The 14,185-nt window shown below is 36.7% G+C and overlaps 2 protein-coding genes across 4 annotated transcripts in view; one reads left to right on the top strand and one right to left on the bottom strand.

The window, feature by feature from the left end:
• Nucleotides 1-14,185, top strand: part of RANBP3L (RAN binding protein 3 like) — a 55,658-nt gene that overhangs the window by 15,378 nt on the left and 26,095 nt on the right. For all 3 annotated transcript variants that reach the window (XR_008995203.1, XM_036932090.2, XM_057495776.1), the window contains 6 exons: nucleotides 9,059-9,117; nucleotides 9,991-10,030; nucleotides 10,529-10,606; nucleotides 11,001-11,075; nucleotides 12,756-12,827; nucleotides 13,144-13,283. Coding sequence is in view for 2 of the 3 variants with exons in the window: in XM_036932090.2 (XP_036787985.1) it covers nucleotides 9,059-9,117; nucleotides 9,991-10,030; nucleotides 10,529-10,606; nucleotides 11,001-11,075; nucleotides 12,756-12,827; nucleotides 13,144-13,283 (464 nt within the window). In the remaining variant the exon portion in view is untranslated. The remainder of the gene's footprint in view (nucleotides 1-9,058; nucleotides 9,118-9,990; nucleotides 10,031-10,528; nucleotides 10,607-11,000; nucleotides 11,076-12,755; nucleotides 12,828-13,143; nucleotides 13,284-14,185) is intronic.
• Nucleotides 13,371-14,185, bottom strand: part of SKP2 (S-phase kinase associated protein 2) — a 111,717-nt gene continuing 110,902 nt past the window's right edge. The window contains exon 10 of the mRNA XM_057495798.1: nucleotides 13,371-13,921. Within this exon, the coding sequence (XP_057351781.1) occupies nucleotides 13,894-13,921 (28 nt within the window). The 3' untranslated portion in view covers nucleotides 13,371-13,893. The remainder of the gene's footprint in view (nucleotides 13,922-14,185) is intronic.

The raw sequence follows: 14,185 nt of genomic DNA on the forward strand, positions 1-14,185 counted from the left end.
CTTTTAGAAATGAAATGCATTTTTCTTCAATTGGATTATTGCTGTTTTAAATCTCCAGATTCTAAAATGTGAATGAACTTAAGTCACTGGCTATCACCCACTACCATATATGACTGGATTATAAATTCAGCAGCACGATTTGGAGGTGAGGTTGGGGTGAGTGCATTCAACATAGAATTGTTGATCCTACCTCCAGAAGGATAGCAAGGCCTATGTTTGACACAGCCTCTGAATCTTCTTGCTTCTTGCTCACATCAGAGACTTTTATCATCTCTATGACTTGGTTTTTCAAAATTGCTCTGTGTCTATACCTAGACTAATGTATGAACCAGTGGAGAAAAGTCTAGAGTCTTTGGAACTTATAGCGAATTGGTACTTGAAGATTGACAACATGCAGAGATGAGTTCAGAAAGTGGGACAGAGCCCTGGGCAGTGACGGTTGTGTTCAGTGCATTGAGAGAATTTTCTCATCTTCTCTAGTTTCCTTTTCTGAAATGATTCCCATTCCGAAAATGAATGATTTCTTCATCAGCGTGGCATTGATGAGAAACATAACTTTATTTTATTCTAATGTTGATTCTTTTTTGACTCTAGCTTGTACTTCTCATAATGAATCAAAATTAGATAGGCTAGATTTCTTGTTGGCAGCTTGTACCATCATTTCCAACAAAAATTAAAGCAATCCAAAAACTTAGAATTTGATTGAAAAAGGTGAGTGTTTTCCTTCTTACTTCATATACTGTATTTATTACAACAAGCTTGAATTTATAGTACACAAAATAGGTTATAATTTCAGCAGGGATGACTCGGACTGGAATTGTTCCAGCAGGGTCCATTCATCTCATTTCTTAAGTTGAGCTTTGTGATTCAGCCTGGAAAGTTACTGTGTAAACTGCCTCTATTTGCTTCTGGAGTCCTGGTTAATTTACCTTCTGGTCAGCAGAAAGCATCTCATAAAATAGAATCAACAGTGTCTCATCACAGTTAATATCATTCTGTAGACTTACCACCCTCTTCTGTAAAGACATACATTTTTACATTTTGGTGAATAATTTGTTGCTTATTTCATTCCTTTTGCATTTTTGCAGAGTATATGTCTAGAAATAAGTGTGGACTGTCCTGTGCTTGTGGTTCCCTTGAGAATTGGCACAGATTTCTTTTTCTTCCGGGGCTACAATTTGCCCTTTCTTAAAATTGTCTTAGAATCTTTTAATATAGTTTTGAGCTTTTGCCTGTTCATTTTTTTTAAAAAATCAAGCTTGTGATTCAGACACTCTGTGTCTCTTCCTGGGGTTCCATATAGAGATTAAGGTCACCTTCTATGACTTGTCTACTTTTTCTCCAAAGATACATTTTTTTTGCAGTTGAAATTGCAGATATTTCAAATTCTTGTTGAAGAATCTTAGTACTATGACAAATGTTTTTTATGTAGCTTATACTTCTGGAATAAATTTTTGCTTTTCAGAAGTGAACATCTTAATTAACATTTAATAATCTTAGAGACATTTTCTAAAAAAATTTCCAGGAAAAAAGTCAGATTTCAGATATACATATTATTAAAACAGAAAGCAAACTTTATATGAGAGAATAAATCATTAATTGCTTCAAACAGAATATCTGGATGACTGATTTGAATATCAGTATTGATCTTTCAGTATTCTTACTACAGGCATTTCTTTTAAGTCTTCAGAGTAGTGCTGACTTCCCCTGAAACTGAATCATAGCCACATAACACATGGTTTGAGTGGTAATTGTTTTTCCGTTAAGTGTCAGGTTACTCAGCACATCTGGAGGTGAAGTTACAACTCCAGGAGTTTCAACTACCATCTTCCTAAATTTGGTCTCAGTTGACAGAACCCTGGAGGGGCTGTAGAGGACTGTTGCTCAAGTATGCATACAAGTCACTTGGGGATTGTGTAAAATGCAGGTTCTCATTCAGTAGGTCTGCGGTGGGGCCTGAGAGCCTGCATTTCAAACAAGCTCCCTGTCAGGGCTACTGGTCGATCTGGACCAAAATTGAGGAGCAAAGGTCTTTAAAACTATTTATGTACCTTGGCCTGAATTCAGAAAGAGAAAGAATAAGAATAAGACAGATAGGAGCTCAACAAGGAGAAGAGAGAAGAAAACTAGGGGTAAGAATAAAACTATGAGTGAAAGGAAAAAGAAAGCCCTTTAAGGAACAGTGAGGAGGCATTTCCCCCCAAGCTAACAAGAGGTGCCGGGTGAGTGCATGTAACATAGGAACAGAAAGGAGGAAGGAAGGGCATCACACCTTAAATGAGTGTCTTCTGTGCCACCTCTAGCCTGACATATTGTTATATGCTTATGTGTATCTGTGTGTGTGTGTGTGTGTGTGTGTGTGTGTATTGGGTGTATCTATCTGTCTGTCTATTTATCTATCTATCTCTCTATCTATAGACAGAGAGATGGATGTGTATGTATGGAGGACAGATGGATAAATAGACAGTAGATAGGTGTTCTGCTCTGTTCCAAGTTTTAAAGAGGAAGCTGTTACTAGATGCTCTCACATGCATACATTGTTTCAATCCTCATAACAAATCTTTTAAAATATATACAGATAGAGATTATAAAGTTGAGGCTTGGAGTAATTCTTGAAAAACACAGCTCTAGGACTAGCTCTAAAACCCATAATTTGCTCAGCCAGAGGGCCGACACAAGTGCAAGAGGATGGAGAGGACAGGGGCATAAGGACCGTATTGGGACCTGGGATGAAGCAGTGAACAGGAGAGGAAATTAGACAAGAGGATGCAGCGGAGACACACAGCCAGGTCCAGGAAGGAAGGGAGAGGAAAGTGCAGGGCCTGCCAGGGCTGTAGTCCAAGAGGATAGTTCCAGTCCCCAGAGTAATTAGAGGTGACCCATTTGGCAGCTCCAGCCCCTCTGCCCGGGGGCTGTTACCACCCTCTTTCCTGTCAACACTGTTTCCACAATCTTTTTGGCCCTGGCTGGAGTAGTCTGGTTCTATCCGGAGTGGAGAACTCAGTTTTCACCTTCCCTAAACTACCAAAGCAGCAGGGAGCAGCGTTCAGGGCTCTGAGTAAGAGAAGCTGTATAGCAGAAACTTCTGAGGCCCCTAAAAGCTGCTTCCCCCCTGATGCTGGAACCCTGAACCAAAGGCCATCCATTCTCAGTCTCTTCCTCCTTTTTCTGATTTGCTTTTGGTTCAGTAGATTCTTTCAAACCTCTTCCTCTGAGATGATTCATCAAGAAAATCCTCCAGTTACTCTGCTAGATGAAATAGGTTCTTTGTCAGAGATTGAGTGCCAGTGAAATATGGAAATAAAGGGCAGGGACAAAACCCACCCAAAATTTGGGGGGGGGGGAATTATGATACATATTAGAATAGGGAAAAAAAGTTTATACTTACTGTTGACACTGACCATTGTAACACTTTAGAATCCTGAAGAACAAGGTCCCTACATATATGCATAATTCTCCAGCTGCATTCTTGTCTGAAGACCTGAGGAATGTTTTGAATAAAAGGGAAGGGTAAGAACATAAAATGCCTCTCCAGGCTGAGATGGCATTTATAAAGAGCAGATCTTCAGTTATTCAAGAGGAGTTTCCATTGTGTACTGACTGCAGTGACTCCACCTTGTTCATACTTTTATTTCCATACATTTCTATGCAAAGAACAGTTAGACCCAATAAATTAGATATTGGATGCCTGCTAGGCAGTATCACTCAAGAAGTTTATTCTTGGCAGGAAGCATGAGATGTGTGCTTTAATTATGGGCATCTGACACTATGATAGAAAAGGAATTACTTTTAAATTTAGTTTCTATTATTTCAGAGTTAAATGTAGCAATGTGGTTTAAGGGATCGAATGGTGCCACAAGACTTTTCTGGAAAAACAGCAGTCTCCTCCACGTGCTTTCCTTCACTCTGCCTATCTTGATCCCCAGAGGCAACAGCATCTTTCATAGCTTACTTTTGGAAGTAATCTCCTTTTCTCCAAATATCAGACATTTAGTGCCCTCTCTTTATATTTTATGTTCAGGTACTACTGATTTGCCACTATAGAAGAATTTATATCCCTTTCCCAGATTTCTCTGGACTCCACAGTCACTACCACCATACACATACATACTTTCTATTTGCCCATCTTCCTCAAATCCTTGTATCATAAATTTTATTAGGTCAATATTCAGTATTGACATTACTGGGACTATGAGAAACTATTGCAATTGACCCATGTAAGATTTATGATTACTTTTCCTTTCATTCTCAACTTTTTGTTTACCCTGGATTTAACGATTGTTTGTTTTGTGTTTGTTTCCTTAGTTCTCCATATATTTATTACTAGTCAGTCTCCAAGCTGTTCTCCAATGATTTAAATATTCTTTCAAAATATTCAACCACTTGAGATACTCAGCTAGTTCTAGTGCCCTTTTCGGAGCTGTCTTTCCTGGGATTCCCCCACCACCACCCCAGTCATGGACTGGCTGCTGGCTGTGACTGGTATACTGCTGTCATTCTGGAATACCCCTTCACCATCATCTTGGAGATGGCTTTCATCTCTCTTGAGGTGGTTCCTCTCTGTTTCTCGGATCCTTAGTTGACTAGCTCTTCTGTTAGAGCCTCTCCAGAAGCATCTTGAGAATGGCTACCTGTAGAACCTGTATTTTAAGATCTTGCAGTCTGGAAATATTTTCATCATATCTTCACACTTTATTGATATTAGTATATAATACTAGATTGGAAATCATTTACTTTCAGAATGTGAAAAACATTGCTCCTTTGATTTCTAACTTCCATTCTTGTTGAGAAGCCTAAAGCCATTCTGAAACCTGACCTTTTGTATGTGACCTTTTCTATTCCCTTTTTAGTGCTATTAGGACCTTTTCTTTATCCACACTATTCTAAGCGTTCATGATGTGCACTGGCTATGGGTCTATTCTCATATATTTTCCTGAGCATTGGGTGGGCTCTTTAAATCTGGAAACTTACGTCCTTCAGTTTGGGGAAATTTTAAAGATCTATTTGTTGATCATTTCATCCCCTCTGTTTTCTATATTCTGTTTTTCTAGAGTGCCTATTAGGTGTTGAAGTGACTCTTGGACTGATCATCCATATTATCTTATTTTTTTAAATCATATTTTCCATTTCTGTTCTTTTCCTGCTTTCTGAGCTACTTATTCAACCTTATTTTCTAAATCTTCTGTTGGTTTTTTAAATCAATATTGATTCTGTGATTCTATCATATTTAAGAACTAATTTCTAAAAGCTTATTCTTATTCTCTGTTCTTTTTTAGAAAATAGTATTCTGCTTTTGCTTCATGGATGTTTCATCTTTATGAGGATATTAATAATATATATGTTATATTTAACTATATTAATTTTAAACTATATTTAAGTTTATACACACACATATTTTATATATATATATATATATATATAATTCCCTGTGTAGTCTTTTTCATCCAACTTACTTTTCTCCTGTTTACTCATTTAATCACTGTGTTTCATGTTTCATGCCTGGTATCCTTGACTGCCTGACTATAAGAAATGGGCACTCACTAAAAAGCTATTGGCAGCCATGTATACCTGAACAGGGGACTCACCATCTGGCTTGACCATTCATTAGGGAATTCCTTTGTCAATATGTTTAGGACTTTTCTTCAGGGCTGGTCAGGTTTTCCTTCCTGTCTAGAGGGCACACAAATGCTGCCAGCATTCTGTGAACCAAGTTGAAAGTGAACGCTGTGGTTTCAACATGTTGTCTGCAGAGTCATAATGACTCCCTAAAGATGTTTATATTCTGATGCCCACAGCCTTTGAATATGTACCCTTACATGACAAAAGAAACCTGGCAGATGTGATTAAGTTAAGAGTCAAGATAGGGAGATTTTCCTGGATTATTCTGGGAGACCCAGTACAGTCACAAAGGTCATCATAAGACAGAAGGAGGCAAGAGTGTCCCAGTCAGGGATGTGAGAGCAGAAGTGGAGGCTGGAGCAATGTGGGGCCATGAGCCAAGGGATGAGGGCAACCTCTGGAAGCTGGAAAAAGCAAGGAAATGGATTCTTCCTGAGCCTCCAGCAGGAACGCATCCCTGCCAATCCATTTGAGACTTCTCAACTACAGAACTGTAAGATAACATACCTTTTGTTTTAAACCAACAACCTTGTGGTAATTTATTATAGCCACCATAAGAAACAAATATAATTTGTAAGCTTTCACCTAACCACCACTTTGCATTATAGAACCTCAGGTACTTAATAATGTTGGTTAATATCATAATATAACAATATATAATTCATATAAGAATAATACAACAGTTAAAATTTTTTATTATAATGAAAAAGCAGAAATTAATAAAAATACAGTGAAACTACCTCAGGTAGTTAATAATATTTGAATGAATGTTTTCTCTAAAAGAAGAATTTCAGAAAACAATGAATATAAGGATTCATTAAATGTTACATGAACCTTAAAACAGGCCAGACATCAAAATTAATCTTTAAGTTTTATAAGTTTCTCTTCTCTGTCCCTTCATCTTCATTCGTTTTACCAGAGGACTATATTTTAAACTTTTAATTAGGACTTGCCTCTAAAAAAGAAAATGGATGTAAAATTAACAGAGAAATAAGAGCAATCTAGTCAGCTCTCTTCTAGAATTTAGACTAATTCTTAATTAAATTCCTTATTTCTTCTCTTTCAGTTTCTTGCCCCTCGAATCCATTTTCCACACAGCAGGCAGAGTGATCTTAAAACAAATGAATCACTCCAGTGCTTAAAACTTCTTACTGGTTTCCCATTTTTCTTGGAATGAAATCAAACTCTAGCACAGCCTGCAGGTCTCTGCAAACCCAAAGCCCTCAGTCAGCCTCCTCCTGGGTGGCTTGCCCTCTCTCTCACCTTGCAAGGTATGTTCTGCATTGTCACCCCTCAACACATTTGTTGAATAAATGGGTTGGTTAATGATTATATTAGAAAGAAGAAAAGATACATTTATAAATACATCATTTTAAGGATCTTCCCTTTATTTTCAAATTTTCCTACTGGATCAGGTAAGAGAACTGCTATGGACTCAATGGCTTGATAAATGCTTACTTTTGGTTTTACCTTTGGAGCCAAGAGAACAACTTGGGAGAGAGAAAGAGGAGGAGACATGGAGAGTATTTGCTTTCTAACTTAAGTGCTGGGCAGTGTCAGGGAGAGAAGTTGGCTCCACTGAGGCTAATATATCGTCAATTAGACAATATATACCTAGATCCTAGCACAGTGGCCGGCACAAAGAAAGATGCTCTATAAATATTTGCTGGATTAATTAATAAAAGTCTCTCCAAACTGCAAGTAACTCTTTGTGATTTCCTCCTTAATCCTGCCACTGAAGATTGCTTTTGTCCATGTTTATCTGAACGTTTTGATAGAAAACAGTTTGATAGAAAGTTAACAGTTATTTGTCCAGTATTAGGCCCAGTCATGCTATTTTAAGGTTGACCATCCTAAGTCCGGTTTAGAAGAGGCCCATTTATCATTCTAATTCATAAGTATTCCCCTGCACATTAACCAAGACTAATTCCTTTTGAAGTCACTAGAGATCTCATTTCCTAATGCTGATGTAATTGCTGGAAGAGGAGCTTTTTTGAGAAAGAACAAAGAATTGAGCTATAGTTTAATGTGGATGGAAAGCTAATGTTATTGAGGAGTCTCTTCTGGGTCTCACTTGACTCCAAGGGCAGACAGTGCAGTAAGCACCTGCATAAAATGGTGAGCGGTTTACCTCACCAGATAGAAAGAAGGTACCAAGTTCACATGGCCCTAGGAGTTTGGTAAAGGATAGTCTGGCAGAGATTTAACTCTTTAATGGGATAAGAATGTGGAGGACTAGAGAACCCCTTTCTGGCATGTGAAAGGTGTAAATGTCTCATAATTTCTTGACATTCCTTATTTAGAGTTTTATTTATTCAGCCCAAGGATGGAAAATTACCTCAATTTGTATGCCAGGACAATACATTGGCAATGGCTGCTGGAAATCTATAATGAGAAAAGTTCTGAGGTCATATTTGAACCCATCAAGACAGTTATCATTTATACTTCAATTAAAACAAAATGTCATAAATTAGCAATGTTAACTTTGAGTTTCAGAATAGGAATTGGTGGCATGCCCACTTAATATGCTTTCCTTGAGGCTTTTTTTTTTTGATCTTGTTAAAATCTAAGTAATTATATCCTAAAATCCTTATGGTCTTCACATAAACTCTTTGCGATAAGTACTATTATAATCTTCTTTTATTATTTTCAGATGAGGAAACTAAAGTTACAGACTGTTTACAGAAAGTTACTACTGTTTCCTAAAGTATAACCAGTTAGTGGTAGAGCTTACGTTTGAACACCTGCCTACTAATTCTCATAATTTTCCCTAAGAATTCTGAAGTGCTGATATATAAAGCTGCTATCACTCATTTATACCCTAGAGTGTATGACTTTATAATTTCTTACCTATGATAAGAAAACATAAAAGATGAATAAGGGTGGCAGGGCTGAAGGCAATGTTTACCTACTTGACAACACTATTTAGGACTGAGTCTTAGTCTAAATGTTGAAAACATGGCTCAGTATATGATTACTTCAGTCAAGGAAATACAAACTATTTTGGGGTCATTTTGAGGATGGAATGCAGTCCATCTATACCATTTGTATCCTGAAATCCTACTCAAGTAGAAGTACACTTTCAGATGAAATTTTTCACCCCTTGAAATTTTTATTCTAAAAGTAAAGGTATTAATCACTACATGTGGATCCAATTCTAAATGTCGATAATTTTGTTTTCTGTAAACATTTAAAGCGTATTCTTTTAATGAGATGATCTCTCTGTGGAAACTTATTACGATCACTTTCCCCAAGTATTGATTTCTGTAATTAACTGTTAAAATACTCTGTAAATATGCAAGTTAGAGTGTCCATGTAAAACAGTTTAGATTTTACCCAAAGGAAAAGAAAAATATAAAACAGAAAAGAATCTTCAAATATTTTTGGTTGGTGTTACAGAATATGGTTTGATTTCTTGCCTGTGCTTTTTCTTTTACAGAAAAATCTGTCATTGCTCAACCAATATTTGTTTTTGAAAAGAGAGAACAAACTTTTAAGGTAAGACCAAGCTACTTTCCGTGTTTTGATTTTTACTTTGACAAAGAAAACTGTATTTCAAGAAGCCAGCTCTGCTAAATGATATCACTGCTGCCTGACTATCCTCTTGTTTCTCACTTAGCAGAAGTAGTGCCTGCAGAATATTTATATAAGAGGGATTTACTGACAGCAATTTGACTGAAATGGAAAGCCAGAGGTCATGTCTGCACACTGTGGATAACATACCATTTTTACTAAAATTATATGTTGTTTCATTTTTAGTAACTTGGAAAGGCTAGGGAGGGCAAGAGATTAAGAGAGCTGAGCTTCCTCATGGGTCTCCATCACCAACCTAGCCTAAACTGGGCATAAGATCAGTCTTCAACTGTGTCATTTGACTTAAATGTGATCTTAAAGACCCTCTCTGCTTTTCCAGCAGCCTACTAAAATCGCTTGCTTTGAAAAATAAAGAATAAGATTAGTAGCATTTCACTTTAGCTTATTTAGTTAGTGTTTTCTTGTTATTCATTCTTGCTCATGAAGGTAATTTACCCTACTCCCCACAAAACTAACTAAAGAAAAAATATAAGCCCCAAGCCCTTGCTGATAAAGCAGATTTCCCACTCCAGGCCAGCCACTTTAGAATCCTGAGAGTTGGTGTTTCAAAATCTTCATTTTAAACAAGTTCCCACAGGGATTCTGCACTCACTGAAATATAAAACTGTTTTATTAAGATTGTGCTTTTTCTTGAATACATGCCTGGTGAGTAGGCTTTGCCCTAGCTTAGCTGAATAGACGTGGCTTCTGAAAATTCTCTTACAAAGTGACAGGGTGGAAATCTGATGTAAAAACAGCAAACACTCAGCTCTCATTGGCAGCTTTGTTTCCTTCCAGAGACCTGCAGAAGACACCCTGTATGAACCAGCAGAACATGGTAATGATTTACATCCTGTGTTTCAAAATCAATCTTTTATACAAACAAAATAAGCAGGCATAAACATTTTGGTATGTGGTACAGACTACATTAAACCTATTGGTTCTTGTGCTGAAATAGGAAAATAGACTGCCTTTTATTTTGAAAGATGCTATGTAGGTCCCTGAGAATGCTGATGTTAACAGCTCTAAAGTCCCATAATTCTCCACTGCCTGTGGCTCAACCAACCAAAAACATTCTCTACAGAGTCTCTGAATTTATATGCAATTTCTTGCCAAAGCCACTCATTTCTGATGGTTTCATTCTAGGGTGATATGCCTATGGTTTATGATTACCAAGCTATTAACACCAATATGTAAAATTGTGCTTCAGGATTTTGTAAACAGCATATGATGATCTATGTAAACAACAGGAAATTCTATTTATCCTCCCATGTCATTAGTTGAGGATAATTTGTTACTGTAAGCAATTTTACCCTTCACATTGAATTTCTTGTAGAATGTAATGGATTTTCAAGAAAGCGCATACGATCTTCATCTTTTACTTTGAATACTACAGATTCTCAGTCCCAAGGAGGTAGGTATAGCCTTGACTGTTCACTGCTATGTTTACTCTGAGTGTGAAATTATTTAGAAGACTTTGAAACAGATAACGTTTAAAAGTCTACCCGTTGGATAATGTTCATAACATATTGTTACATGAAAACAGCAGTCTATAAAATGGATTGTACAGTGAATCACTATTTAAAAATTCAATTTATCAGCATCGGAAAAATGATTGGAAGGACACAAGCCACAATGTTAACAATGGTTATTTTAGGTAATGGGATTATTCTGTGTTTCAAAGTTTCTGCATTAAGTATGCATAAGCTTTGTTGTTAGGGAAAACTAACATTTCCCGCTAAGTAACCATCCCAAAGAAACAGGAAAGCCCATTTCCTTACTGACTTCAGTTTGCGATCTGCTTTTAGCATCAACCTTGTCCCAGAATCAAATGAGATCGTCTTCCTTCACTGACCTACTGACCTTCCCCCCCTCTGGGCCAGGTAATAAAAAGCTTCTAGAACCTTAAGCCTGACAGTCTGACTTTTCAAAATCCATCCTTCTTAATGATAAGCTTTCTTTCTCAGCTACTATGCTGACATTTTAGTGGCAAATAAAAGAGAAGCCTTAGCAAAGTATGCATGGAAGAATACCTTATGAATTCCAGCTCCACAAACCCAGACAGCCTATCTGTTTATTTTTGGTAGAAATCTTGAACTTGAGGATATTCTTTTAGGATTTCATGTTTTTGATAGCCATATGTTATCTAAGGCAACCCTGTAACATAACCATTATATTTTACTTACTATTGGCCATCTAAACAGCATATAGTACATATAGTACTCAAAACATACAACTATTCTTTAGATTTATATTCTAAAGTTTGGAGTGTCTCCTTTTGAACTTTTCACCAATTAAAATATTACCTCTTTTTATTTGATATTTTTACTGCTTTGCTAAGTACAACTCTTTTATCATAATTAAATATTTGAAATGGTTGGAACACTCTCTACATTATAATTATGATTGGTATTTTTTGTTTCTACTGAACAACCAGTCCCCCTTCCCAAGTTAAGCTTGCCACTAAGAAACTAAAAAATATAAACTATTCTTATAAATCATCCTCCTCTACCTGGGAACCACAGTTTTCAAATAAATGAACTTTTATTCTCATTAATAATTCCAAGCATGGTTGAGCAACAATATGTCAGACACCTTTCAGATACGGAAGAGAAGCTTTCTTCCTCAATAGTCCCCATCTAAATCTGACTAATAACGCTCAGAGGAATAGGGGTCCTATTTGTAGAGGATTTGTTTTATTGTATTTATGCATAAAGCAAAAGGATGGCTTTAAGTTATTTGGATAACTGCTTCAGTTCGTTGTTGTGTTTATTGTTTTTAATCACACACAAAAAGAAATAATGAGTAAAGAAGCACTGATATCAGTAAGACCATTCCATTTTATGTTGTGCAAAATGGTGGTGGTGTTGAAACAGAAAAATAATACAATTTATATGGCCCATTCGTTGTTGGTTTTTAATAATAAACATCATTAAACCATTTAACTGATTAAATTAAAGAAGCAATTCTACCCCCAATATTTATAATATAATGCACTGAAGAAGCAATTCATGTCCTTTTCTCAAAGGTTGCTGTTTCTGCAATTTGCAACCAAGGAGTGATCTCTTAGAAATGTATAATAATTCTATGTTTGCAGCCACCACTGCAGTTTACCCCACCACACTTCATAGAAAAATAACCTAATATAATGGTTATCTTTACTTCTCTCATCATTTATCATTAAAGTGGGGAGAGGGGCAGAATTTGCTAAAAGTTGTGTAACATTCTGTAAGGAATATAGAGGGTTCATTACTAATACAGTTTTTATAATCTGTAGAATTTCTCTCAGCACTCTGTTTAGTGATTCTAAAGAATACTGCCTATTGCATTAATGGAATAATTTTCACTTACATTTTTGAGAGTAAACAAAAGTATGTAGCAAAACTTACATTGCCATCATGCATTTTCAGCAGAACCAGCGCTCTGAAGTGCACAGCCTATTACTCTGTAAGTGTCAACAGCGACATCTACTGCTGAGTTCAGCACAGGACTGTTAAAATCCAAACAGCTTAGAAATTGACACACTCATAGATTAAAATTTTTCTAAATATTTTCCTTTACAGTGAAGAAAAACAATGTTTTTATGACATCAAATTTGGTGCCAAGAAATGTTGGTATGAACAGTGCAGAACCAGGTATGTAGTTTCTCTATTAGGAGAACCTCAGAAATTTTATATTTTGCTATTTTTTTTTAATCTTCATGTGTATTGTGGATATTTGAGTGACAAAACATGAAGGGATATATTTGGTAAGCCAAGTTCCATGGTTAAAATGAATAATTATAAGATAAAAGCTGGCTGGAATTAAGTAGTAGGCAATTCACTGGCTATTTTGAGTTTAACTAATTAACTCATTTAATGATAATTTTAGAGAATAAGCATTAAATTAGTCAAAACTGTGGAGGAAGAAGTATTTTATGATATATTAATCCTTTAATTCTGGTCTTCTAAGGCCCTGTGAAACATCCTGAACATGTTCTAAGACCTGCTATTTTGCAGCCACCTCAAGCTCAAAGGTGTGAAAACATAAGAAACACATTTGAACACAGTGCATTAGAATCCTGCAAGACTAAAGAAAACACAAAAAATAAGGTAATAAAAATCTCCAATGTTTTTCAGACCTCAAACCCCCCTTCTTCTTTAAGTACACTGTTGGAGCCCCACATCCAGAATTAGGGGCTGCCTCAGCTTTGTTCCGTTGCTAAGCAACTGTCAGGCTGGAGAAACACCCAGACTAGATAACAAAAAGGTCTCAATAATCTTGTTAAACTTGTCCATTTAAATTGGAGAGCTGTCCCCAGGAAAAAGCTGTAAAGCTGGGTCCTGTGGCATGGGGACACTTGGGGTCTCACCCAGTACACTGATCCCATGTGAAAACAGGGGCAGCAATGAGGCAGCAGAGGCCAGGAGTCATAAGTCAAAAAAGGACGCAGGGATTTTCTGCATCCCGAACTGGTTGACACTGTACGTGGCTTTGCCAGATTAGGTTATACCAGGGATCCACTCCAGATCCATCTTCATGGATAACAGGGGCAGGGAACTACCTATACAGACTAATTGGGAGGGCTTGGGAAGCTTCTGGAGACAGACAAGAATTCTCTTCTCCAACTGTTGTAGTGGCTGAATCACTCATTGTGGGTCTAAGAAGATACTGTCTCACACCAGGCGGATATGGGTTTGGGGGTATTCTGTTGCTATAGTTCTAGCAGTTATCTTCCAGAAGCAGACACCTGAAAAGCATAGGAAAAAAATCAAATTGGTACTAGTCCTTCCTCAGCCATTATCTGTGTTTGCATTCTTGGACAAGCACCCAACCTTCTCTCTTTATCAGTGAAGGGAAAGAGCTGAATCTGGTCAGCATCTTCCAACATTTTTATATTTACAAATCTTTTTCTTTGTAAGATATTTCATGAGACTCAATGTCAATTTTAAAAATTATTTCTTCATGTATGTGGTGTACGATGTGATTTTTTAAGTAAAATGTGTTTTAAATT

The sequence above is a fragment of the Manis pentadactyla genome, chromosome 2, assembly GCF_030020395.1.
Source record: "Manis pentadactyla isolate mManPen7 chromosome 2, mManPen7.hap1, whole genome shotgun sequence".
Classification (NCBI taxonomy): Eukaryota; Metazoa; Chordata; class Mammalia; order Pholidota; family Manidae; genus Manis; species Manis pentadactyla.